General features: G+C 39.5%; 1 protein-coding gene across 1 annotated transcript in view; it reads right to left on the bottom strand.

Annotated features, from left to right (window-relative positions):
* Positions 1 to 26,794, bottom strand: part of ATAD2 (ATPase family AAA domain containing 2) — a 36,883-nt gene extending 10,089 nt beyond the window's left edge. The window contains exons 1-20 of the mRNA XM_054059676.1: positions 26,515 to 26,794; positions 21,639 to 21,781; positions 21,124 to 21,173; positions 19,724 to 19,877; positions 18,375 to 18,471; positions 17,325 to 17,397; positions 14,273 to 14,395; positions 13,649 to 13,757; positions 12,592 to 12,705; positions 11,553 to 11,670; positions 11,214 to 11,329; positions 9,785 to 9,959; positions 9,033 to 9,121; positions 8,536 to 8,695; positions 6,905 to 6,995; positions 6,177 to 6,491; positions 4,829 to 4,955; positions 3,052 to 3,235; positions 1,347 to 1,532; positions 21 to 153 (exon numbers count right to left, since the gene is read on the bottom strand). Coding sequence (XP_053915651.1) covers positions 21 to 153; positions 1,347 to 1,532; positions 3,052 to 3,235; positions 4,829 to 4,955; positions 6,177 to 6,491; positions 6,905 to 6,995; positions 8,536 to 8,695; positions 9,033 to 9,121; positions 9,785 to 9,959; positions 11,214 to 11,329; positions 11,553 to 11,670; positions 12,592 to 12,705; positions 13,649 to 13,757; positions 14,273 to 14,395; positions 17,325 to 17,397; positions 18,375 to 18,471; positions 19,724 to 19,877; positions 21,124 to 21,173; positions 21,639 to 21,781; positions 26,515 to 26,730 — 2,773 coding nt within the window. The 5' untranslated portion in view covers positions 26,731 to 26,794. The remainder of the gene's footprint in view (positions 1 to 20; positions 154 to 1,346; positions 1,533 to 3,051; positions 3,236 to 4,828; positions 4,956 to 6,176; positions 6,492 to 6,904; positions 6,996 to 8,535; positions 8,696 to 9,032; positions 9,122 to 9,784; positions 9,960 to 11,213; positions 11,330 to 11,552; positions 11,671 to 12,591; positions 12,706 to 13,648; positions 13,758 to 14,272; positions 14,396 to 17,324; positions 17,398 to 18,374; positions 18,472 to 19,723; positions 19,878 to 21,123; positions 21,174 to 21,638; positions 21,782 to 26,514) is intronic.
* Positions 26,795 to 27,713: the final 919 nt, after the last annotated feature.

Below are 27,713 nucleotides of genomic sequence, written 5' to 3'. Positions count from 1 at the left end.
TATATGTAGAATATGCTCACCTGTGTTATTTTTTGATGCAGGAGGTTTAGCAGCTTGATTTAAAATCAAGTCCTCAAAAAACATTCTTCGTTCTGCCTCACTAGACAACTGGACTTCAAAAACTTCATAATCATTAATAAACAATTCTCTTACCTAAAGCATGAGATGAAAAGATAACTTCAGAGATAAGGCCACACTAATTCTATTCCAAAAAGATATTCTTCTCTGGTCAAAATTAAACTGAATAGTCATGTGAATAAAAAGACTATGAGAAGTTATCTTCTTGGTCTTAAAAGGCTTTATTCTTTCATAGTTAGCATGATAAATGAAAATGTCTTCCCTAAGGAACACTTCTAGAGTTAAAGCTCAATGAAGGGACCATACAATACACTAATAAAGTGGTAATATGCACCCCTTCCGAGACTGCTTAATTCGTATTTACCTGCCTTGCTGTGTGTCAGTTTGAATCTTTGTGGCAGCTGCAGAAGGAACAGGCCAGGTTCAAGAAAATGTGGGCTTTTTGGATGTTTTGTTTTGGGTTTTTTCTCAGTTTTTTGTTTTTAATTAATTTAAATGAGGTGTCTAAATTTGTATACTTCCAAGTTTTATTCCATTTTTCGATCTCTACTACCAAAAGGCATGTAAGGAATTTCAATATTTATTTTAGAAGACATTTATTATCACTATAAAAACTTCTACATTAGTTAAACCTTTTCAAAGCATTTGATGATAAACATATCTAGGTAAGGCCCCCTCCCCAGTAACTGAGATAAAATAATATAAGCAGCATATTCAAATTTTGAATAACTTCCTTTGATGCACACTCTCAGATGTCTAGAATGCTATGCATGTGCGCCTACTGAATTTTGTTAAGGAATACAATTAAAAATTTATTTCCAAGTTACTTAAGCAGAAGTTGGAGCTTTCTAATTTGTAAGGCTTTCACCTATATAAAGAAGAAATCAAAATTCTTATTTAAGAACTTAAATTTGAAATTATATTGCATCATTAATTGTGTGATCACTCTACTTTTTCATTTACATTTCAAGCACCGTATACTCTTGACTAAGAACATACCCAGCCATCTTGAAGTCACTGGAATTATTGCCTGAAGTACATTTTGTCAAAGGTCTAATAAGCATCAATGCTTGAGAAGGAGAAAAATAAGTTTTAGACAAATGCTTTCAGCACTGTTTTGCCCGAGCACATCTTAAGAGACCTGGTTAGGGTGCCTGAGGAATAACAGTATGGATTTGCTTAAAAGTGTACAGTACTCCAATGCTTAAAGGATTTATAAATTAACAAGAAATTGAAATAAAGAGCAAGAAAAGTATTGACAGAAATACCTCTTTTGGGAGATCTGCATGACGCACATCAGATGTCGCAAGCAGTAAAACTGGAGCAAATGTTGGAATGTTCTGCAGTAACATTGTAAAAGTAGCTTTCACTGTAGCTCCAACAGCCTCCCACCACAAATGGATATGTGGGATATAAATTATACTCGGTGCTGTTCTTTGAGCTTCTCGCATCAACTGTTAAAATTAAATCTTGGATAAGAAACCTAAACCATGTAGAACAGGCTAATAAACAACTACATATCAGTGAAACCATCTTAGAAAATAGGAGTACGTGAAGCCAAAACATGAAAACAAACTAATAAAAGAACAACTCCTTACCCATAAGGTAAAATTTGCACTTTGACTCAAATGCAGAGATCGCTACACAGACAGAAGCAGGCTTGAACCTCTGCCTGATGTTAGAACTATTTAGGTGTAAGATAACTCCTAAGGAGCCTCTGAACTCAGCTAGTGTGGTAGTGTGCCTAAAAACCGAAGACTAACCCATCAGCAAGATGTATTAGTCTGGGTAAACTGCTGCGTGACTGTGTCTATACCATTCTCAGTTCTGAGCAGGCACATATACCAGTTAGTCTGGAGCACGATCTGAACAAAGAGCCGTGTGAAAAGATGAGGGCTGGCGCTGTAAAAGCCTGGTTACAATTCAGGATTTCAAGTGCATAAGAGATGACCTGTCTTCAGCCTGCCTGAACTGCTTCACCACTGAGCCTCTCATTACTAAAGGATCCATCAGATCAGGTGATGTGATGTGGAAGACTAGAAGCCATTGCCTGCAGATGGTACTTCAATCACAGAAGCAGACGTGTTTACTGCACGAGGGAAGTGGCAACAGTCCTTTCAGGCCATGAACCTCTCTGTGCACCCTTTCAGATTATCAATATTCAGTGAGTTCACATCACAAGATGGGAAGCACACATGGTATATCTGGGCAGCAGCTAGACATGGTAGTTATATGACTGCAGATACAACCATCACCTAACAAAAAAGGTACTGTGACAAACGAATATCCAGTCATGTAACGTGTCTGTCTTTACTTGCACAGCTCTCAAGTGCTGCTATTAAAGGTCAAAATATTTTAATACAGTGATGCCAAAAAACAAAATGGATTTTCTTCCTAAAAGTAAATATGAAAACAGCACCACATCTGCTTATATTGAACTTTCCTACTTATGAAAAACACACCAGTGTACAAATATAAGTGTTCCATGAATTTTAATACTTTTAGTGCATATACTTCAGCAGTACAAACTGTGTATATATATAAAAAAAGAAACATTTCTTTGCCCCAAACCCTTGACTGCCTTACAAATAAAATAAAAACATGGCTGCAAAAAGCACATGACATGCAATCAGGCTGATGCGGAGCCATCTACTGGGAGCACAGTCTTAAGAAGCAATGAAAACAACTTTCTGGATCCCACTGAGATGGGCAGGATTTCTTGGCATAAAGAGAGTTTCCTTAGCAGCACCTCTCAGCTTCCTGAGCTCCTAAAAACATCCTCACTGTTTAATTTGGAATGGAAAATACAGGCATGTACAACATCCTTATGCATTATCATTTGATCTAGAAGAAAAGTGAATTTTCCAAAGTAAACGTAACAGCACATTCAAATCAACTCCATTAACAATGAATTTTGCTTATTTTACATACAGTTCATGAATCCAATGAGATTAAAAGAGAAAAAAAAGATACCTGTGCACATGTTTCTTCTGCTGATGTGGTGTTTACAAACAAAATGGATAAGTCTAGTGGATAAACTGGAAACTTTTCCAGGGAATGTATTATCGCAGGTGCCAAATGAGAAGCTTGCCCATATCCTGGCTCTCCTACAAGCAAGAGTCGGGGCCTGCCAGATGTTGGCTGGTAATAAGCATTTCTAGAACAATAAGCAGAACACAAGTTTAAAAGTGAAGTGATGAATAGGCACACAGTTGTTAAAGAGTTTTTCCTATACACTTTTTTTTGTATGTGTAAATGCTCCATGTATTCCAGCTGGTCTGTGATCACAAATCATAGAATCACAGAATGGTTTGGGTTGGAAGGGACCTTAAAGATCATCTAGTTTCATCCCCCTGCTATGGGCAGGGACACCTTCCACTAGGTCAGGTTGCTCAAAGCCCTATCGAAACTGGCCTTGAACACCTCCAGGGAGGGGACATCCATGACTTCGCTGGGCAACCTGTGCCACTGCCTCACCACCCTCACAGTAAAAAATTTCTTCCTAATATCTAATCTAAATCTTTCATCTTAAAACCATTACTCCAAAGTCTATCAAAACCATTACCCATCAAAGACTATCAAAGCCAATTTTCTTACAAACTTGTATCATATCTCCCCTAAGAAATCCTGCCAATCCCCGGTATACCTGAAATCCCGCTGTGGGGGCTTGTCCAGCTAAATACACATGCAACAACTAGTCAATAACCCAATACAGAGGAGAGTAACAACTCCTCTCAGCACACACCAATGTGGATCTCTTCACTGCCCATACAGACCAGTTTTCAGTAGGTCTTGAGTTTAAGTAAGTGAGATCTCTACATCTGTCGTTTAGCTGAAATTTGGTCATAGTTACTGGAGATGTTGGGAAGAAAGCAACAGAACATGTTTAGAAAAAAAATTAACGTGGACACTGAAACACATTAGCTGTATCTCGAGAAGTACACAAGTGGCTTGGTTGAATTACAGTAGTACACTAAATAAGATTTATATTTATTTTGTTCAGTCATTCTCATTGTTTCACCTTTGAATTGTGTATTAATATCCTAGTAATCTTGCTTTACTATTATGAAGTACATTTCTGGAGAGCATTTGTTTTTTCCACAACAATAACTGTTGTAGCTTTACTGGCTGAAGTCTAAGATTGGAGAGACTTAACTAAGCTCAGGTCAGAACATTTTCTGGACAGTAAAGCAGCAGAAAACAAGAACATTAACTGACCCAACAACAATCTGGTTTTTTTAACTGTTGAGTTCTACAACTTCCACATTAAAATGTTAAAAGATTAACATAAACTTACTAAGTTAACGCTACAAAATGCAAAGCTTGTTGAAGTTTTTCTCACAGTATTTTAACAAACCATATCAATTGTTTCTGCTACACAATTTGCTACTGGTTAAGCAATCTTGGAAGGTGGAAGGGCAAAAGATAGCTACACAAACACATACAGTTTTTTTCATTACGAGGACAGATAAGACATCATATTTTTTTGGTCTTGAGTCTTTCAAGAAAAAACATGTGTTGAATTAATGTGTTCTAATAGTCTGTGGACCACTTTGATTTACCAAAAGAGAGCTGGGCCATTCATTTTGATGGGTTAGGGCACTGTATTCCATTAGAACATTAGTACCCAGTTGTATCGTCATGCATACTTGTTGCAAATGTTGAGCACACTCACACATAAAATTTTACTCCTTCATTTACCACCCCTCACGCCAAAACTTAAATATCTCACAATAAAGGGGACATTTACCTGCTAAAATTGAGGAATTCTTCCTTTCTTCTACCAGGCGTTTTATGCGTTGGCTTATCTTCAAAGATTGATGGTGATTCCTCGTCACTGTCAATTGTATGATTTCTTAAAATATAATTTAAACTGTCTGAAAGATAAGAGGTTTGTTAACTTTCCTGAATAACCTGTATCTCACTCTTGCATTAATACAGCTTCTAAATCATTGCTGCAAACTGCTTATCTTGCATTTCTTCATTTGAGGGAACATGTTGAAAGCTAGTTTCTGAATAGTTCATTCTGCCACAATTCTAAGGAGAAGTCTCTACAAAGCTGTCCTGAGCCCCACGATTTGCATAAGGTAGCTCTCTGTTGGTGAAAATTTGGGAGTTTTTTTTTTCCTTAAAATAAAGATGATTACAAACAACTTCTGTAGTTCATAGACACCTAAAAAAAACCACTAAGGCCACTTCCTTCTATAGAAGGTTCCCCCACTGGAAGTGAGGGAATTAAGTGCACGTGATGACCACAGACTTCCATTTGTCTAGAATACATGAATCAACACATCTTCTAAATAGGGCTCCTCAAAGATCATCAAAGGAGGAGATAACAGAAGCTGGAAAACAGAGAGGGAAGGTAATTACCAGTCTCTTAGTCTCTCTGCTTTTATCTTCTTGGTGGTTTTCTGCCTCTGTTTGACCAATGCAAACGATGTACCAAGAGTAATAATGGTAGGATATTCTCCAGGGAATAGCATAATAACCGACTACTCACAGATCTCCATTAATCAGGAATGGAATGAGTTTATTCATTTAGCTGCTCTCACCAAATGACAGACTAAACCTGATCAAGCTGACGTGGTCAAGAGCGTGAGCTCACTTATGCTATGCAAGCCAACTCCCAAAGTATTCAGTAGTAAAACACTCTGATCTCATGGGCAAGTGTACAGCGTGATCCACAAACATTTAAATTAAGAGCCTACAGATAAGAATCATGATAGCTAAAACAGTATTTAGCTTAAATCTCTTATGCTTGTATTATGGTCCTGACATTCTTCAGAAAGGAATGAAAAGCATTCACGTAAAAAAGTCCCTTTCTCCCCCATTTAAACATGTATTTTGAAAGAGCTGCTTCAAACATAAACCTTAGATCCACCTCTACAAATTATGTTACCTACTGTCAGAAACAGGGTGCTCTAGTAGACAACGCATAGCTCTCACTATAAATTACGAGACATTCACAGCTCCCATCCAGAACCATGCACATTATAAAATTCTACTGCCATTATGGCTGAGAGGTTTGTGTGTTGATTGCACAAATCAGAAGCCTTTGCTTTGGCAAAATTTTAAAGAAGTGGATGTTATTGTTATACCTTGCTGTTGGTCCTTTTTTAGTGCAAGCTCTGCGTGCGGAAATACTCTCTGTAAGGCTTGTAAAATTCTTGCTAGGGTGTTTTCAAGCAGTGGTTTTGAAATAGGTGATAGCGCTCGACCTGGTGAAGTCACAGCCCTCTGTGAAGCTGGAACAGTCTTCTGCATAGCCACAACAAAATCCTTTGCTGTTATTTTAATAGAGGCGATATCTAACTGCAGTTTCTCGCTACTGTTGTATATCTGAGGATAGCGGCGACGCAAAGCACAGAGGGCAGCTTCAGTACATAAAGATTTAATATCAGCACCACAGTATCCTAACAAACAAAACAAGAATCAATGTTACATCAGTTTCAGGCAACACAGAAGTCAAGGCCAAGGTTTCCAAAATTCAAGACTGAAAGACTTCGTACACAGCCAAGAATTAACAGGTTAGGACGGACAGTTACTGCAGCGCAGACAAGTTCTGTCATACGGCTCACAGCCCGATAACCTGCGCTTAACGAACCAGCCTCGTAATCAAAACTGCTCCTGGCGAAGATGTCCCAAGCCCATTTAACGTCATGAGAGACAAAATGAAAAGAAGCAGCTAACTTTGTCTCCAAGTAGTGCCAGTTGCCTCACTGCCTTGCTCTGTCGAAGGCACGAGAGCTCAGGTACTGCCTGGCACAAGCTCAGACTCCTCAGGACTCAGTCACACGCAGTTAACTCACTTTGTTTGCAAACTTACCCACGCATTTTTCAGCTAGCTCTTCAAGAAACATGTCCAATGGCTTAGGGGTCCAGTCTTGTGTGTGAATCTTGAAAATCTCTTTTCTAGCCTGAAACAAAATGATTGCATTTTAGTTTGTCTTAAGTATACTCTTAAAAAACACTTGAAGACCAAACCCACACAAAACTGCCAAACCCTTCACATTAATACAAATACTTATATACTAAACTTCAAAGCATTTTAAAGTTCAGTTAATAAGCTCTCTGCTTTTTCAAGCAGATAATTCTGTATTTGTTACAATAAATTCTTTCTGGAGGCTGGCAGTGAAATAAAAGGTACCTATACTTTCCATAAAAAGTAAGTTTCCACAAGTAAGAGATCTAGTGATCCTGAGGAAAAAAAGTGATATGCAAGCAGAGATTTTTCATCGAAGACAATTCCTGCAAACATAGCAAAATTTCATGGTGACAGTCTCCTAGTTTATCAAATTTGCTTTTCTGTCAGTTCATTCAAGGGAAACAGTCCTAGTGCTACCTTTTCAAATCAATACAATTACAGAAGAACAACAATAACTATGGTTCAAGTTACTGTCGCTGATCCAGAAAATGTCAAACATTTCCTATCTCCGTCTCATGTAACTATTCCCTGGTACACAGATATAATATATGATTCTAGAAATCTGCCATAATTTATCTGTTCTATGGTACTTGTTCTTGAAAGCCAATAAAAAACTGGAGACAAATGTTTGTGTTAAATACACTGTTCAGTGCACTTTTACTATGGCCTTCATTCCAACAAGCATTTGATCCTTTCCCAAAAAGTGGAAATAAAAAAAAAATCAGTGCTAGAGAAAAAAAGAGAAAAACAGGATTTTTTTTTTTTTTTCCCAGTTTTGCACACCATCTTCCCCCCCCAATATTTTTCGTTTGCTGGCCTATAGCAATATATACCCATTTTTTCATTGCTTAGCTATTGCCATTGAACAAGGAGCTTCCCAAGCTCTGCCCTTGTGCAGTGTAATTCACATCTTTGTCCAAGCCACTGTTAGTAAGTACCAGTAAGAATGTCAGATCCCAAAATATTTAGAGGTATCTTCCAGGATACCCAGACCGGGAACAATCCAACTCAGGCACGTCCTCTATCCATTCATAAACCAAGAACTGAGAGCAAGAGCACCTCACAGTAAAAGTGCCTAAGTGGATTGCTTAGGTAAGCAAACATGAGCTGCTTTGGGGATGAAAAATTTTGATTTGCTCCAGCACCAGCCTTGATAAAAACTTTTGTCAGCAAAAAGGTATTTTTGTGTACACACCATTTCTATAATTTTCAAGACCAGATAATGTAATTTATAGCAAATTGAGACATTCATTCTTAAACTTGTGAGTAGCAGAATCCCATTTTCTTGGCTGGTCACAGTGAAACCAAAACTACTTCTAGAACTAAGTATTTATTGAAATCTTCTCAATCATACATACTCAGCACCATACTGGCCCTCTACAGCACAACAGAGTCTTTCCAGATATCCCTCTTCTATCTGACTTGTACTATATGGATTTAAACTTTAACTGCTCTGTGATATTGCAGTGTCATGTGCTCTTGTAATAAAGAACCATGGCATATTAGCATAAAGGTTGACTTTAAGTTCTGACCTCTTTATTTGGCAAGCTGAAGAGGAACTCTCGATCAAACCGTCCAGGTCTTCGTAAAGCAGGATCTATAGAATCCAGTCTGTTGGTTGCTCCAATTACTACGATCTCTCCTCTGCTGTCCAAGCCATCCATAAGTGCCAGAAGTGTTGATACAATAGAGCTAACAGAAAAGTAAAATTTTCATTTACCGGTTTAGTAAATTTTGTTACATTCTACATAGCCTCCTCCAACGATTAATCAAGGACAAGTTTTTATTGATGAGATGCTGATTAGTGAAAGACTCGTTTTAAGACACAGAAACCAGATAAGGTAACACAGACCTTGTGCTGATAACAAATAGTGAATTGTTGTCAATTATTGTTTAAAAATAATCCAAAATTTAGTAGCATTGAATTACTAATTTTCAGGATAAATTAATGTGTCACATACAGTTAAACAGGTTGTGGTCTTTCCACAAAGATCAAACAGCTTCTACGTAGATGTAAAAACTGTACTACCTATGAATCTGGTCTTGTTTACTGGATCGCACAGGAGCAAGACCATCTATCTCGTCAAAGAAAATAATTGAAGGTCGCATCTGGTAGGCCTAGAATGAAAACACGGGAATACTGACATAAGGAAAACAACATTATTTTAAAGAGAAAATGCATGAAAAACGTTATCGTTGGAAAGTCACTGGAATTAGATATTTCAGATGAGCACTGGGCATCTTTCCTAACTGAGTTAATGGAGTAAGTGGTACGATTAACAGAAGACAGCAGCCTCTGTCAACCCACTGAGAATGGGCGACAGGAAACAAACCATACCAGTAGTTTTTACAGCTATTTGGCAGCAGCTGAGATCAGAGCTGGGATTTAATTCAACTACAGGCTCTGGAAGCAAGCTTCCGTTATGAATTTAAATGACCACGCTTTCAGCCTACATCTGTTGGCCTCCGATTTAAAACCATCATCTTTTGCCTCTTGAAACCTCTTCTGTGGCTATGTTTTGGTTTTTTATTTCGTTTGGTTTGGTTGTTTCTGAGGTGGGGGCAGGGTTTGCTTTGTGAGGTTTCCTCAATTGTTTTATTCATCTTTGCCAATACATTTAAAGATTTCAAGCTTCTAAAAACCTACTGAAAAAGGAAACAATGCCAATCCCATTTCAGTGGAAGGAACTGACAGAACATGGAAAGTTCTTCTTAAAAATAACAACCATAGAAAATTACAGTTACAACTTGGTCAGAACACATGGCACATTTCAACCTTACCTGATCAAATAATAAACGAAGCTGTCGTTCAGATTCCCCGACCCATTTACTCAGACAGTCGGCACCTTTTCTCATAAAAAAGGCTATTCTCCTATCACCTTGGCTACATTCATTAGCAAGTGCCCGAGCAACGAGTGTCTTTCCAGTCCCTGGTGGGCCATAGAACAGGCAGCCTCTGCAACAAAAAGAGGAAAATTGACATAAGAAAAAGCTGTCATGGAAAAGTTCCTGTTACAACCCCCATGTCTAAAGCATACAACTCTTCTCTGCTAACCAACACACTTCATGTATAAGATAGCAGTAAGAGCAAAAGTGTGAGAAAAGCCAAAAAAAAAAAGCAAGTTTTATGTACCTACACAATTTAGCTAGGCAGTAAATGAAATGAATAAGGAGGATAATGTAGAAGTACAAAACCTTGAGAAAAGAACTTAAGTGTTCCAGAACACTTCCAAAACCACTGACAAACCAACAGGGGTGGTTACAGCACGGTGGAGCCCAACAAGAACAAACTTCAGGGCAGAATGTGAGCCTGGCCTGACTTATGAATCACTAGTTCGTTCTTCAGTGATACACTGCATATTCATTGTTGCTTTCACAAAAGGCAAGATTTGCTAGTAGAGCATTTCATTTCCCCTTAAAAAGCTTTACATTACTGGATCTGGCTCCCAGATCATCCATTGCTGAGACGAGGAGGAAGTCTAAAGCTGGCAGGGTATTCTGCATTCTCAGATAAATATAGCCATCAACTAGAAAAGCCAATACACTAATATTTAGATTTTCAATGAATAAAGAAGCAAAACATGGAAAGATTTTCTCTATCTGTAATACTTTAAAGTTACTGAAAGCAAACAATTTCAAGTCATATTTCAATATATCATGATTGAGTTTTGCTGACCAAGAATATATTAATCTAATACTTAAATATTTAATAATTTCATTTAATAACGCAGAATTAATTTAGCTGTGTAAGAAGCAGATGGATTCTTATTTTAGCTCAAGCACACCAAACACTGCAAGGTTCCAGTTGCAAGTCCTATCAGTTGTAAAACTGACACTGAAGCACTTGCAAAAAGAGTTGGTGGGAGAGACAACTGGACTTAAAAGCAACAAATTACAGTTCGCTACCAGTAGATGATTCCTTCCTGCTTATAAAATAGTCACGCTGGCTTGTACATAAAAATTAAACAAAAACACCCCAACTCCATGTTTTAAAGGCAAGAAACTTTTAAATTATATTCTCACCACATGGTAAATCTTTGAAACTACATATATTCTGGATTCTACCCATTTTTAAGAAATTACATTTTACTACTGCTAAAAAAAGCAGGCCATACTGCTGAAAATTCTGAAGCATGGTAAAATATTGATACCTCAGTCAAACATTCTCTTGAAAAGAGGTGAATTTGAATTTATAAACAATGTCTGTTACCTTGGAGGCTGAATTTTGAATCTCTCAAAGACTTCAGGGTAAAGCAGTGGAAAAATGACCATCTCTTTTAAAGCTGAAATGTGGTCAGAAAGACCACCCACACCATTAAATCGCACCTAAAGATAAATTCAAGACAACACATTATATATTCCAGAAAGCTACAAACTTGATAAGGTTCCATCAGAAATGGTACATCAGCACAAAGGCGATGTTCTGAGCAATTTTCAAGTTGCTTAAGAAAACTGTAAATCAAGGTAGCTACATGTTACAAATACATTATCGAAAGCTTTCATAAACACTGGAAACTTCTTACTGTCACAACAAACTAAAAGTACTTACCGAACAATCTATTTTCATTGGATCAACATCAGCCAGACTTGCTCCAATTTTCATTCGATCCTTGTGAATTCCCTTTAAATCATCCTTCCGAAAGTTTAGCGGAAGACACCTGACTTGACTTGAGCAGAAAGAGAAAGGTGCTTTCTAACTTAAGAAGCAGCTAGAAGATTTTTGCTTTTATGATGGCAAGTGCATGCAGAAGATCTTATAAATGAGCATCAACTTTCTAAAAATTTAAATATTCGTTCGAATTGTTTTACAGTCGATGTCGATGAGCGAATAAAAGGAAATGGTCACTCCAGACATTAAACTGAGTTAATGACTTTAACAGCTCTTAGCACTTACGAATATCCATGCCAGTCAACACAGCACACATATGAATGCAAGCTTTGAACAAGTTATTCCGTATGTGGAGACTGTGAACTGACCTCGATTTGTGTGATGGAATAACACCCCAAAACACACTGACATCTTTCAAAGACTTTTTTCGCTTCTACACGCAAAAAGTTACAGGCCAAAGGGATACTTATTTCAGTGTGGATTAACATTATAAATGCTGTCCACCACAGCTGGTTCATCCCAAGGACGTTGAGATGCGTGTGCCAGAAGACACATATGACTGCAAGACATTGGGCCGAAAAATTTTTCTTAGATTATTATTAAAATAGTTTTTCTAGAGCATTTGTTAAGTAACAAAACCTCTGTCATTTCCTCTATTTATAACATTTTCTGTTATGGTGATTTTCTTCCTGAACAAACTACTGTAAAGCACAGAAGCAGTGGAATTTTACATGAGAAAAATACAAAACAGTGTTCCTCCTCCCACTTCCATCTAGAAATAAAATTGCTTATTAAAAATAAGTTCAAAAAATCCAATTTTAGAGAGGCCAGTTGCAGTCTCCAGTACTAGCAGATATGATTAAATGTTGCCACAATTTTAGACACTGTACAAAATGAAGAGGCTAACGCTTCACAGTTAGGCAGATGAAAACTCCTTCCAAGTACATTTCTCCCTCCCCTATTATCCAATTTCACTAACCTTAAATCTCTGTTACAGCTGCGCTTCCTTCGCCTCTCAAAATGCTCTTCATCATCAGATGAGGATGATGAGGAAGAGGATGTGGAATCACTGTTGTGGACTGCATGTCTCCGTCTGCAAATATTTACAGAAACAATTAAAAAAATTAAAGTGAATTCTGTCTCAAAATTTACATGGAAGTTTCCAGATCATCGTACTCTTCATGAATCCAATTCCAAAGTACATTACATGATTTCCCTTGTCAGCAAAATTTAGTTTTTCTTAGGAAGGTAAACTACTTTAACTATTTTGCAAAGAAACTTCCATAACTAATTACTCCTTTTGTCTGATCTCTCTCACACACACAAATGGACTTTCACTTAGCATTATGCATCCACTCTGTGAAATATAAACCTTTTAAACTTATTTAAAAATTTGGTTTCAAAAACCTTCCCTTCCATAACTGTCTGCTTTCAAGGGTGCTAAACAAAGTGCTCATATCTAACACGAAACACCATTTTCCATGTTCTAACTGCTACAGAATCCACCTCCCCTTTGTCATTACTATTGCAATTTATAATTTATAATTTCATTTAGCATTTGTCATGTTTAAGGACAGTTTCATACAGAGAGATTAACTGATTCCGAAGAGAATCCAGTATTGATTTAAAAAAGAAAATTCCACTGAAACTTCCAAACAGGCTCTCCCTCTACCTAAATTATCTTCAGTTTTAAGAAAATAATTAGTATTCTTCAAGATACTATCCTTTAAGATTTTTAGAGGAAGATTCTCATTTCAATTCCATAAAAAAAAAGAATTTCACAATCTTAGTGACAACCTCTATAATCACCTTATCAGGGACCACAAATAATGGATTTTAAAAAAAAATCTAATGGCTAATAAAAAGTAGAGTCTCCTCCCAATATTTGTTTTCTTTATACTCTCAGACTATCACAGCAATAACGATGCTATTAATCTGTAATTATCACCAATCAAAAAAAGCCTTGAAATCATCATTCCATAATGTGACTGACAGCACTACTGATAAATAAGAACAATTGCTAATCATACACTAACCTGTTAGTTCTTTTGCAGCAAGAGCCTTGTGCCTGAGCACTTCTAAATGAATATCTCTGTCTGACAGGTGAAGACCGGCCTGGAAAATCTATCTTTCGTTGTCTTGGCGCTGTTGAAAGCAAAGAATTTGAAGTAATATTACATACAAGTTTACAAGAAAGCAGGATAGTGAAAAGGAAGAAAACGTGATGTGTTTTACCCATCTCTAAGCTCTAACTTTAGGAAAGTTTCAGTTATTTGTGGAGTGGATTTCTTCTTTTTTATATCAGTGCACAGCAGAAGTGAAAACACACACCTGCTTTTTAAGGAGAATTGAAAACCGCAAGCGTAAGATTATTAAATATGTTTAATTATTATTCTTTCAAGGATACATGGGTATTTTTTTTTTTTTACTGAAAACCAACAATAAGTATGCCAAAGACACAAAAGTATGGCAGTAAGGCATAAGTATGGCAGTGCAGCAAAGACATATAATGTGCACAGGATACATTTAATAGAATTTATTTACAGAATGTAGGTTAGAAATTGAAATAGAAGTTGAGTGTGTATCTACTTCTGTTAAAAAAAAATAAATCTCACTTATATGCAAATTAGCTCTTTAGAGACAGCATGCATGTAACCTACTTTGTAACGGAGCTTGATAGCGTTCAACAGTTTTCCTCTGTCGAAAGTCATAACGCTTTCGAGTGTCTTCACCGTCTTCACCATCATCATCATCATCTTTCTCTTCACTTTCTTCTGATGAAACTAATGTACATTGACACAACATTAATCTGTTTAAGTACTGTAGCAAATTATATTAAATTCAAGATGCACTACAGAGATGCCTACGGGTTTTACTATCACCTTCATGTTAATGACACAATAGATATGAAACCTGCACAAAACTTAGGAGCAATTTACGCAAGATATGTTCCAGAAATTCCAAAACAAAGAGGAGCATACATATAGATATCGTTCTGTCCTTGCTGAAATTGCTGAGTAACTTCTCATCAGTGTTTGTAACAACAGTTCTGTCATCTTGCTTAGCTAAGATGCAGCTCCTATGAAAACAATTGTTCTATAAAGTAATTTCTTGTAATTTTGAGGAAGGGTTTCAAGGAAATGTTTTTAATCCTCTATAGTGGTAACACTGAGCATGGGAATCTAGCTCCAAGTCCTAACTCTGTCACAGATCACATGAGCAATTATGAGCAAAACATAGGTTTGAACTTCCCCAATCAGAAAAGAATGTCAAATGCGTACAGTTTATGCCACTAGGTTCTGTAAAGTAACAAGTTTTTCCATTAAAGACGGTAAGAATGCAAAAACCAGAGTGTAACTATCCAGCAGATTCTTAATAAAATCCTTTTACAATAATAGCTGGACACCAGGTGAGGAACGTACATGCTCTGTTCACTTGCCTGCTCACTAAAATTAAATAAATGTTATCCCTTGGAAAGCACTACCCTTTTTTTTCTCTCCCCCCACAAACAGGTTGCACTGCTTTCTGAATGCATGGGAAGTTACACAAGACATACACAACACATGGAAAAGTGAAAAAATACTTTGGCATTGCTACCATCCTCAGCCCTTGGTACTCCGACACTCTGGTCACAAAAGGCATGAATGTCTCTGCTTTTCTGCTCCTGTAGTCCTTTCCCTTTCTCCACTCATCTTCTTTACACCAACACTGACACACTTTCCCCACTCCTTCCTGTCATGCTTTTCATTGTAAAAGTGTATTTCATTTTTTTCCTAATTTAAAATTCCAGAGTTTTCACCTTAATCACAAATCCTCTCTTTATTTTCCGTTCAACATACCATTTATAATTCCTTTGTACAAGCCTCTCTTGCCCAGCACCCTGAGATCCACATACTTGAATTAACCCATTTAGTTCCTCCCTCTAGACTGCCCATGCCTTGTACTAAAGCTGCTTTTCTTAAAGCCTTGAGTTGATGGTCCCAAATGATGAGTCAGCTGTCCTTCTCCCTGACCAGTCAAATGCCCTTGCCACAGTTGTTTCTTTTGGTTAAAGCCTTGCCCAACCTTGGTTTCTGTCACTGGATGACTCCTGTGGCTTCCAGGTGTTCTCTCACTGCTCGAGGAGGAGCTCTGATCACCGAGATGCACACCTGGGAGCCGCAGCCTAGTTCTGAGCTAATAACAAGACACTTCTGACTGTTCAGAAGACTGTTCACTGGCCTGTTCATGGTTAGAAACAAGACCACCCCCGTACCCATTAACACCTGGACAGCTTGAACTTTTCTGTAAGCCTCCACTGCCCGCAGTCAAGCCTTACACAGCCTGTGCAACAGGTACAAGACACTGCCCTCACGGGGGATTGCATAAATCATCTCTCCTTCAAGTTTTCATGGTCAGACAGGCGATCAGGAGTCACGCATCATCACTTAAGTGTACTGACCAGAAATCAATTTACACATGAGACGCCTTTTTTATCCCCTTGTGCCTCCATCTTCCCATTCTTGTTTCTCCCAAAATCATCTAAACACCTCCCCTATCCCATCTTCGGTTCTTGCCCTAAAGATCCTATAGTAAGTCCTGTGTGAACTACTTTTCACCTGCATTCCACAATATATCCCACTCCTAAGGTAGTAAGCTCTTAGTTCAAAAGGCCATTTGGAGAGCTGCCCTCGATGACTCATCCAGGTGGACTTCACACCTGCACACTGGTGCTGATGGCTATGCTGGGACAGCCCTGGGAGAGGCCCAGACAACACTGCTGCTCCTTAATTTGAGTCCTTTACTTGGGTTCCTGCCTGCCATTATGCACCCCTGTGTTCCTCAGGGCCTGTGCAGATAGGACTTGAATGGGCTGATGGCCCTGTGATGAGTGTGGGAGTAGCCTGGTGGAGTATTATTTGGGCTCCTCCTCCTGCCACTGCCTCTGAGCTCCACTGTGACTGTGCTGATGAGGTCTATCACAAAGTCGAACACTGACTGGCTCGACTATCTCCACATCCTTTTCTGCCCTTCAGTACAGTCTCAACCCATTCTTTCCCCCCCAGAAAGCTCCTACAAGGATCGTTGGACTGACTGTCTTAATCACAACTACCATTCTCCTTAAATCCTTAAAGTTTTCCCCTCTCACTTCAAACATAAGGTTAATATGGTCTTTTCTGATTTAACCTTATTCCTCACATTATTTCCCACTGAGTATTGGGATGACAGGTCCTAATTACAGACCCAGACAGCAGCTCCAACAGACTACCTGCTAAACACAAAACCGAACAACACTGTCTTCCTTGCTGATCTTCATGCTCAGGAGCGTTCCATACGCGTCTGGCAGCCTACTTGACTTCCTGAAAACTCTCACTGTCTTGCTCAAAACCATGAAAAGCACCATGCTCCTGCTGCAGCAAGATTCCCCCTTTCTCATTCTGAGTAATGCCATCCCTTTCTTTCTGTTCCCACCTGTCCACAGCCATCTGCTGCCTTTTGTCTTGGAGGCATTTTGGAAAAGCACTGATTTTCTTTTTTCTCTCAGTACATGTTCTCAGTTGACTGCAATACAGCCCTAGAGTCAGTGACTACAGCTTTTCATATCAATAACAATACAGATTTTTAACAAGTGAAAAATACCCAACAGTTCACCTTGTCTCAACTGTTTAAGGCAAGGCTTTTGGCTACAGCACAGTAAAGAAACCTTAAAACAGAACTAATCTACAATGTCACCTTGATTATCAGCTATTTCTTCATCAGCTCTCTGGATTTCTTTCTTTCCTCGGGAGTACATATCAAGGTTTTCCTAATTAAAAGAAACAAGAAAGATCAATCACAGATGTGCAGAAAACCTGACACAGGCATATTTAATGCCTGGATAGTAACATTATCAAGCTACCCCGTATACACCAAAGATTAAATTGAGGTACAGCAGGAAAGGACAAGCACATCGTTCTAGCACCCAAGATTAGTGATAAGACTTTTGGCTCTAAAATAGGGTTTAGTACTTGTGGTAGTTAAATACTTATCCACATACACAACCAAGCATATAAATTAACAACAGGTTGAAATCCAAGAGTGTGGCAGAACCCAAGAAAAAGCAATTTATACCAGACCAAAAAAAAAAAAAAAATCACACAAACATTTGAGAGGTGAAATACAAAGTACTATGGACAATTCTGGTCTCATTAAACAAAAAATAAAATAATTAAGATCTAAACAAAAACCTATGAAAGCAGGGTATAAAGATGTTTGAAAAATTAAGTGCCTGTCATTGGCAAGGATAGTAGAAAAATTTAATTTAATAGAGCAAAACTAAGATAGAGGAAATATGTACATAATTTCAACATAAGTTCCTCTAGGGACTGAGGATTACTTAAGCTCACAGGAAAGGCTGACACAAGAACAAACATAGCTAAAGTAGACATCAATTAATTCAGTCTTCAGTAAGGTCTGAAGTGAAAAGCCAAACCCTGAAACTGCTTTTTGTAAACAGTATCCCTTCAAAAATCATAAGGCAATTCAGAAAGTAGTACAAGATGAGCATATATAAGCTATTTCATGTCTCCTGAAGAAGATACTTCCTCTACAATTAAGAGCGTATTCGTAGAAAAACTAAAACAGTAAGATGCTAAATTATGATTAGAGAGTAAAACCAAATGTTATTTTAGACTACACTTCTTTAGAAGAAATTATTTCAGCTAAATTAAAATTGCAGGTAAATAAGTTCCCTATGTGAAATACACTACCTAAACAAAAAGAGTAAAATAACTTAGTATGTACTTCTTTTGCATCGTGGAACACCCCAAGGTCTTCCATCATTTGCCGTCTACGCCTCTTCTCCATATCATCCATCTTCTGCAAGACTGCTTCTGCAGTACTAAGATAAAAAGTTGTCATGTAAGAGGAAAGACAGGCAATTACAAAACCCACCCATTTAAAACCTGCACGTAATCAGTATGACATTTTAATACAATATGCATAAAGCAAGAGTCATTGACACTTAGCCAAGTTTTTAAGCACTACTTAAAATTAGGTCAAATGTTTACTTTTTTATGGAGATATTTCAGAACAAGCATTTGACAATTTGCAAACATACACTGTTGTCACATTTATTTTCCCCTCTTGCTGAAAATAGTTAAAAAAAAAAATCTGTTTTAGTAGAAAAAAAAAGAAATCTGAAGATCATAGTAAGGAAAACAGAAAAAATATGGCATGTGCTAATAGCACTTAAGTTGCTCTGCATGACAACATTGAGTAATTTCTAGTTCACAGCTTTCCTGAGACATCAAGCTACTTATTCTTCTCTTAAGCGTAATTTAAGTTTCGTGTTGGTTTTCATGACTTGAAAAACAAATACATACTGGAAAATTTTTTCCATACTGGAAAGAATGCCCCACTGTTGTTATACTTCGCAAACCTTTCGGAAAACAATGTAAATCTGGGCTTCGAAAGTTAAGCCATGGACAGGTAGGCAGAAACACTAGGACTACTTCACTTCAGGCATATCCAACTTTCCTCAGTATCTTAACTCAACTGAGCGTTAAAAAAATATTTGTAAGCATAGAAGAAAAATTATGAAGGCACTTCTAATGCTCAGAAATTTGAATCTGTTCAGTCTGGAGAAGACTTAGAGGGGACCTTTCAATGCTTACAAACATCTGTGGGATGGGGGTCAGGATGGGGCCAGGCTCTTCCCAGTGGGGGGTAATGGGCACAAACTGAGGCACGGGACATTTGAACATGAGGAAAAACTTAACTGTGAAAGTAACTGAGCACTGGAACAGGCTGCCCAGGGAGGCTGTGGAGTCACCTTCTCTGAGATATTCAAAACTTCCCTGGACTTGTTCCCGTGCAGCCTGCAGTAGGTGAATCTGCTTAAACAGGGCAGTTGGACTGGATGATCTCCAGAGGTCCCTTCCAACCCCAACCATTCTGTGATTCTGTTCCGTATACGTAGGGAGACATAGAAGTCTAAGCCTAACCACTGCATACATTTAGCTCTCGCTTCCAGGAATAACAATTCCTTTTTCTATTGTCAAAAGGAAGAGAAAGACCCTAGCACAAAGGCTCACTAATAAGCCTCATTTTAGTAGCATTGGGAGATGATGAAAAAAAACCAACCCACTTACTTTGTTATAAGTTTGTCAAACAAAACAGATTGATTTGTAGTGGTATAACGACGTTCTCGAAGTGTGCATCTTCGGTGGACCTCCAAATCCTCATTTTCTTCATGGACTTGTTTCGCAGCTTTTGCATCAGCTCTGGTCTTCAGCGTTCTGGTGACTAAAATACATCAACATATAAAATATTTTGAGACAGAAAGTAGCATTCCCTTTACTTCACTGCCGTTTTAGTAAAATGTAAAAAAATCTGCAGTGATTTGATTTTTTTTCCTTTAAATACTGAATTAGAAGTTATTGTCATGACCACAGCATCCAATTTCTGTTTAAACTGCCTACCTAAAACCATAATTTGTATAACAACTTCTTAACAGACTAAGTAAATCCAATAAAAAACCCAAAACTTTTTGTTCCATGAAAGAGGTAAGTTATTCTAGTTACTTCTTCATGGAAAAGTGAAAAAAATAAATACCTCTTTCTAAGGTGTTTTTACTCCATTTGTGTAAAATTATATTGAGTAATTTTGAAAAAAAAAAATGTTTCTGTGGGAAGTCTTTCCTCAAGATCTATGGTTTTAGTATGTTGTTTTAACACGCATCACCTTCATTTTCTGCATCATGACACAAAAACTCTAGAAGAAATGTCTCAGAAAAACTCCCGAATACCAAAGAACTCAAAATGCTGCTTGCTTTAAAAAAATCTGCCCAGCATTTACCACACAGAACTCTTTGCCACAGGTTCATTAGTTGCACTATCATTAAAACAGTCAAGAGAGGCAGTGAGAAAGTAGTGCACAGCTTGAATTACTACACACAAAATGCATTTTGGGACCCTTCCCACATTCAGCCCGTGGACAGGACTGCCTAGAAATAATGGATTTCCCCAGCTGCCAGCAAGCCTCCTTGTGGCACCAAGCCTGCTGGTGTACTCAGCACAGCAATCTGGGTCCAAGGTAAAAACTTCAGTGACATCTCCCCCATGTCAGTGGCTTTGTGCATTTCATGACTGAATTACTTTTTAACTCACATATAATACTGCAATATTCCCTCCTGTTTGCAAGAACGATTTTCAGTTAATTTCTGTCCTGCAGACTCCAGAAAATCCATGTTAAGATGAAAACCAAAATAAAGAACTGATTCTCCAGTGCCAAAGAGTAGGCTGAAATTCACACCACAGACTTCCCAATCCTGAAAGGAATTGACAGCCTATCCTCCTACTTGCACCTACCTCTTCTCATAAAACTCACAGGAAATTCACTATCTTTGGGATCTCTGTTCTTACAACTTTGGCTGATTTTGGTTCATGAGCTCAGAAGTTTTGGGGGCCAAATGAAATAGACCAAATGATTAAACACAATCCTTCTCAGAAATGAGGCAAAAAAGGAATCCTAGGGAGTTACCACTACTTACCTTCTTTATACTCTTCTTTCTTTTGGTCCGATTTCGGCTTTGCCAACTGCCTACATTAAGAAAGAAGACAGAAGGAAAAAGGAATTATTTCATCTGAAATACTGCACAGAACTATTCTATTTAACTGTTCCTCACCAAAACTCAGTAACGTGACCAAGTTTATATTCCCAGTACTCCCTATCATGCAAAGAAAAGCCTGCAGACCACAGGGAGGATTCAGATCCCAAGTCTGCTGAGTATTATTATGCAGGCAATTCTATAAGGACATAAATTTCCTAACCTGCTAACCCTGAAGTCTCCACAGTGCAAATAAGACCTCAGTAACCAAAGTGCAGAACACTTTACTGAGAAGAGTGTTTCTCCTTCTAAGATACCGGCACTGACATTAAAATAACCATATTCCCCTGTAGATTTCCAGCTGTAGATTTATCATGGCATAACTCATCATGCATGCATTCACTTTCACTTTACATTCTACGAACTAAACAGAGACTGGACATCTAGAAGTACAATACCTTGTAAAGTGTCTTTGACTGACATTTTTGCTTAGTATTTCCATGCTTTTTTCAAAGCTAGAGTCTGAACAGGGAGGCGCGTTTTTCCTCATTGATCTTAAAGACTGTCCATCGAAGCATTCAATTTTGCCAGAGGAAAATTCCTAGGGAAAGAGAATATTTATCTGAATGATGTATGGTGAGCTGAGAAGAAATTCTCCCTCATGTAAGCGAATTTACTCTAACTCTCCTCACTTGATAGTGGTGTAACTAACGGCAGTTAAGCCTTGAACCACTTCCGCAATAAGAAAAAAATAAACCAGCTTTCAAAGCTAAAGTTCCCTGCTGCCACACTTTTCTTGTGGACAATTTGAGCTTGATATCCTTCAAAAAAAATATTGTGGTGAAGCCTTTCATATAAACTTAGCATTTCATGAAAAGAAACCCCACCTGTTTATTTCAGAACTGGTTCAGAGTCAAGCTTGACCTTTTGCACATCATGGGATTAAAATCTAATTAGAATCACTGAATGGTTTGGTTGGAAAACTGAGACTGAAGGAAGAAATTATTTGTTATAAGTTGCTAACCTATTATATATTTGAATATTATGTATAGATTTTGTGATTTTAGTACTAAAATGAAGGATTAGCTTGAATAGTAACTTTTAGCCAGCCTGTGACTGGATACTTATGCTTAACTAAGGACTTTTAACAAGGCTGCAGTTAGAAAGAATGGTAAAGAGTGTGACTGTACCTAATTAAGCCAGATAACAAGGATTAGTGCAACGATAAGCGAAAGAAGAACTAGCTAGGACCAGATACAACCTTGAAGAGATGCCCAAGGAGTCTAAGAGCATGTGCAAAAAGGAGAGTTGGGAAGTTGAGAATTGTGAGGAAGATCTTAGTATGTGTTTGGGTCTATTATGTGTATCAATAGTATAAGAAATGTTCAACATCTGCCTAACTAAGATTTAAGCAACAAAAGAAGTGCCCCTGATTTGTAAACTTTTAAAACTCCGATCATCTTCTTAGAATGTTCCTGAGATGCAACAGACTACTATCCAGCTGCAATAAACTTGCTAGCTGTTCCTCTGGCAATTTAATTGCTTTGATTGTTTACTTTCCAGCTTGAATCATCCAAGCACTGATATGAGAACTATAAAATTAACAACTTGTTAGTTTTTCAAGAGATTCAAGGAAGACTGTTCATTGTTAACAGTTTGTGTGTGTGTGTGAGGGGATGGACTGTTTGGTCGACCTCGACCTGAAGAAAATATCTGAATATTTTTGAGAAAGTTGTTTTAAAATAGATGTGTGATCTTACAAGGAAGTTTTTTCCCCTTTCACAGCGAATTGGTTGAGTAGCGCTCCACATTCCAGTGCCCCTTATCAGATCAGCAACTGCTGGGCTCTGGCACAGACATTAGTGAATAGGATTTTAGCAAACACTGGTGTAATTTTATAGCCACATGAATATACTGTCATCCCATGAACATTATCTGATCTAAGATAATACAATCACATCTGAAAAGAAACTCCAATCCTGGTGATATCTGTAAATTCTATCTTTGATCCCACTGCTAATTCAGCCACAGCATTTGTGCTGAACATGCACAATGAAATAATAATGGAACCATACTCTAACGCAGTATGTCAGAGACAATACCTTTTGAGATCAAAAGATTGTAAAGGAATAGAAAGCCCAATTAATAACTTTTTACAAAACAGATTATTAGTGGAATGAGAATCTGAATATAATACCCCCATACTACCAGTAAAAAGCCAGACGGAACTTACTGAGTAGTACAAGACCTGAGAGAAATAAATAAGATTACCAAAGATTTGCATCCTGTAGTGGCTAATCCCTATACATAACTAAATCAAAAATAACCAGATACAGTTTACAGTGCTAGATTTAAAAGATGGATTTTTCTGTCTGCCATTAGCCAAAGAAAGTCAAAAGATATTTGCATTTGAAGTGGAGAGTCCTACCTCTTGTAGGAAAACCCAGCTTACTTGGACAGTATTACACCAAGGTTTTAAAATTAGCCCAATAATTTTTGGAAATCAATTAGCACAAGCGAAGGATGGGATTCCCCCTTCTAGAGATGGAATCCTTCCATAATATGTCCATGATTTGTTAATAACAACTGAAACAAGGCCTGAGGGCATTCAATGCACTGTAAGTTTGTTCAATTTTCTTGGACTAAAAAGATACCAAGCTGCTCAACAGAAAGCCCAAATGGTGCAAGCACTAGTGACAAATTTGGGATATGGGTTGTCCAGGCGACAAGAGCTGGGAAACGTACGAAAAGAAGCCACTTGTCAGACTCCATTCCCACAAATGGTAAAAGAAATCACGACCTTTCTAGGAATGACAGGTTGGTGTCGTTTACAGTTATGGAGTGATGGTAAAGCCGCTATATGAACTTTTAAAAACCAACCCTCCCCAACTGGCATGGTCTGAGGAAGCTAAAAATGTGTTTGAGATGCTTAAAAGGAACTTATGAGAGCTCCATTTTTGGGTCTACTGGACATGATTAAGTCCTTTTACCCCCATTACAACCTCCTTTCAAGTCAAGTAGTTGTAGACAGTGCTAAGGTCTCCCCTCAGCAATCTCAGTTCCCTCAGCTGCTTCTCATAAGACTTGTGCTCCAGCACCTTCACCAGCTTCGCTGCCCTTCTCTGGACACACTCCAGCACCTCAGTGTCTTTCTTGTAGTAAGGGGCTCAACAATGAACACAAGTGTTTGAGGTGTGGCCTCACCAATGCTGAGTACAGGGGCAGAATCACTTCTCTGGTCCTGCTGGCCACACTGTTTCCGATACAAGCCAGGATGCCATCGGCCTTCTTGGCCACCTGGGCACACCACTGGCTCATATTCAGCTGTCTGTCAATCAATACCCCCAGGTCCTTTTCTGCCAGACAGCTTTCCAGCAACACTTCCCCAAACCCGTAGCACTGTATGGGGTTGTTGTGACCCAAGTAGAGGACTCAGCACTCAGCCTTACTGAATCTTCTGGACACTAACTTTAACAGGAGGTACTTCCATTAGTGGTTGATGGAGATGATGAAAGAGGCATGGAGGCTGATACAGGAAGGCAATGATTCATGTCCAAAGCTCTTGCAGGGCCAGGCAACGAGAACTGCAGCCACCTGCTCCTGAGGAGTCAGCACTGGGCCATAGAGCTGGAGAACCCTCTTACTGTCTGACGGTCTTCACTTCAGCCAGTCTTGAATAAGTCAACCCCACTGTTCACTCATCAGCTCCTCATGGTAACACAGACCTTTTGCATAAGGAGGATTTCCATCACCTTTCCTTTGTCTCCTGTTTTAAAGAGCACCGTCCTTCTCACAGCCCTCTGGGCTGGTGGAGCAAGGCCTCACAAGGTGCCTCCCATAGCTGGCTTTTGCATTTGACCATCTGAGATGGAACCTCTAAAGACATTTTCTGCTTCTCAGATCCAGCACAGGGGGATGTAACAAGACCTAAAGCTTAAAAGATGCAGTGTGATCTGTCAGAGTCACCTTAACATTTTTCCACCCAAAGGTTTAAGAAAGAAATCATAACACTAAGCCTTTTAACTAATGTTAGTGCCTAAGGATAGTTGCATAAGGATAGCTGCTCTCTGAGAGTTCATTTGGAGTACTGCATTCCGTTCCGCAGCGCTCAGCACAGGAAGGACAAGGATCTGTCAAGCCAGTCCAGAGGAGGGCCACAAAGATGATAAGAAGGCTGGAGCACCTCCCCTATTAGGATGAGCTGAGAGCTGGGGTTGTTCATCCTAGAGAAGAGAAACCTCCAGCGAGATCTTATAGCTCCAGTACTTAAACGGGGCCTATATAAAAGCTGGGGAGGGACCTTTTATCAGGAAGTACAGGATAGGATGAAGGGTTACGGTTTTACACTGAAAGAAGGGAAATTCAGATTAGATATTGGGAAGAAATTGTTTTACTGTCAGTGGTGAGGCACTGGCACAGGTTGCCCAGAGAAGTCATGGATGCCCCATCCTTGGAAGTGTTCAAGACTAGGCTGGATGAGGTTCTAAGCAACCTGATCCAGTGGAAGGTGTCCCTGCCCATGGCAGGGGAGTTGGAACTGGGTGGGCTTTAAGGTCCCTTCCTACCCAAACGGTTCTATAATTCTATGGTAGACACAGTACATGTGTGCATGTTTTGGGTGTGAGCGCACACATGGGATCTAAACACTAGCAACTGGAATGGGGCTGAGCACCTCTGGGCTTACACAGCCTGCTGCCAGCCCCCAGGCAGACTGGGTACCCAAGACCAAACCATAGAGAGATGTATTACAACACATACATACATTCCTGTTCATTTTCCCACTAATGGAGTTTCATCCTGATCAGAGAGGGACAAAGGACTGGATCATCTGTACTGTTCATACACCTCCAGATTCAGCTACTCCGACTTTCAAACAAGGACTACTTTTCAAGTAAGAGGCTTTATTTCTAAATACGCGATTCCTTGTGAAATTAAAAGTGCAAAGTAGGTCATGAATACTCTGTTAGCACCGGGTTCTGATGCACTTCTGTCATCAGAACACCAAGCGCGCTCTCTGTGAGCGTTACCACCACTAAAGCGGGCCCCGAGATATTTCCAAGATGACATTTGTTACCTAAAAAGTTGCCAAAGTAAGCCCCGATGGGGGAGCTGACACCGGGAAGGGGGGGGGGGTGACCCCAAAACGCGAGGCGAGGCTGAGGGGGGCAGCGCAACACCCCACCCCCCCCCCCGGCTGCACGGGATTATCCTAAACACTCATTTTTTCTCCCTTTTTTTTTCCCCTCCACGTGACACCCATCTCCGGCGCTTCTATCCCGTGAGGACCCGGCTTTCCCCGCTTCCCCATCCCCCGCCCCGGCCCCGTTAACTCACTGCCCCGCCGGTTGTCCGCGCCCTGCGGGCTTCCGCGGCCCTGGCGGCGGCCGAGGCGGCCTCGGACCGAGTCCAGATACGGCGGCCGCTGCTGAAGGAGGGGGACTCCAAGGAGATAAACTCGGAGCTGGAGTCCATGAGCTCGAAGGGGGGACGCCGGGGGGGGCGTCCGCCGCAGGCGGGAGGACGCGCAGCGCTGCTCCGCAACACCACCATGACGCGAACAGTAACGGCGTCGCGATCCCTCCACGAGATCCTTCCGCGCGCGAGCCCGCCCCGCAGCAACGGACAGGGAGAGCTGCCGGGGGCGGGGGGAGGGGGGGGGGGGCGGTGCGTGGGAGGATCGCTCTCCGCCGCGCGCGGCCGGGATTGGCCACTGAAATGCCGGCATATAGTTCTTGCCAGAAGTCTTATACTTCCTCTGTTGGATTCCAAGGACTTCAGTGTGAGCTTCACAACGGTCTCGCTAATTCGCAGCTGTCTCCAGCTCTGTCCGACCTTGCATTTGAGACAGGGAAAGATGCAAACAGGTGATCATAGAAGAAGACACATCTGTTCGACACAGATCGGACTGAACACGAGGCGTAATAATACCGAAAAAGCGAGCAAATAAACCCTCAATAGTTTTGGAGCTTCGGAAAGCGAGCGGCCTTTATCAGGGCTGGACAATGTGAGGGAGCGATCCCCATCAGTCATGTGGAATCAGTCCTATTCTGTCAGCAAGAGCTGCTGACAGAATACATTTCCCATTCACCTCATATGTATAATTTTTCCCAGAAAAACTTATATATCTTCCGTGGTTTCCAAGGACTAATTTCAGTATGAACTTCACAACAGTCTTGATAATTCGGAGCTGGCTCCAACTCTGTCTGACCTTGCGTTTGAGACAGGGAAAGATGCAAACAGAGGTGATCATAGAAGACACATCTGTTCAGCACAGATCACACGGATCACAAGATGCAATGGTACTGAAAGTGCCTGCAAAGAAGCTCTCCAAGACTCGTTTTGGAGTTTTAGAAAGCGAGCATCCTTTATCAGGGCTGGGCAACGCAAAGGACCGATCTCCATCAATTATATGGAACAAGACAAGAGCTGTGGACAGAATATATTTCCCATTTATGTGCATATGTATAATTTTTCCCAGAAGTCTTATGCATATTCTATTAATTTCCAAGGACTACTTTTAAGGTTGCTATGAA

This window comes from Cuculus canorus, chromosome 2 (genome assembly GCF_017976375.1).
Source record: "Cuculus canorus isolate bCucCan1 chromosome 2, bCucCan1.pri, whole genome shotgun sequence".
NCBI lineage: Eukaryota > Metazoa > Chordata > Aves > Cuculiformes > Cuculidae > Cuculus > Cuculus canorus.
This window is presented reverse-complemented; position numbering and strand designations above follow the sequence as displayed.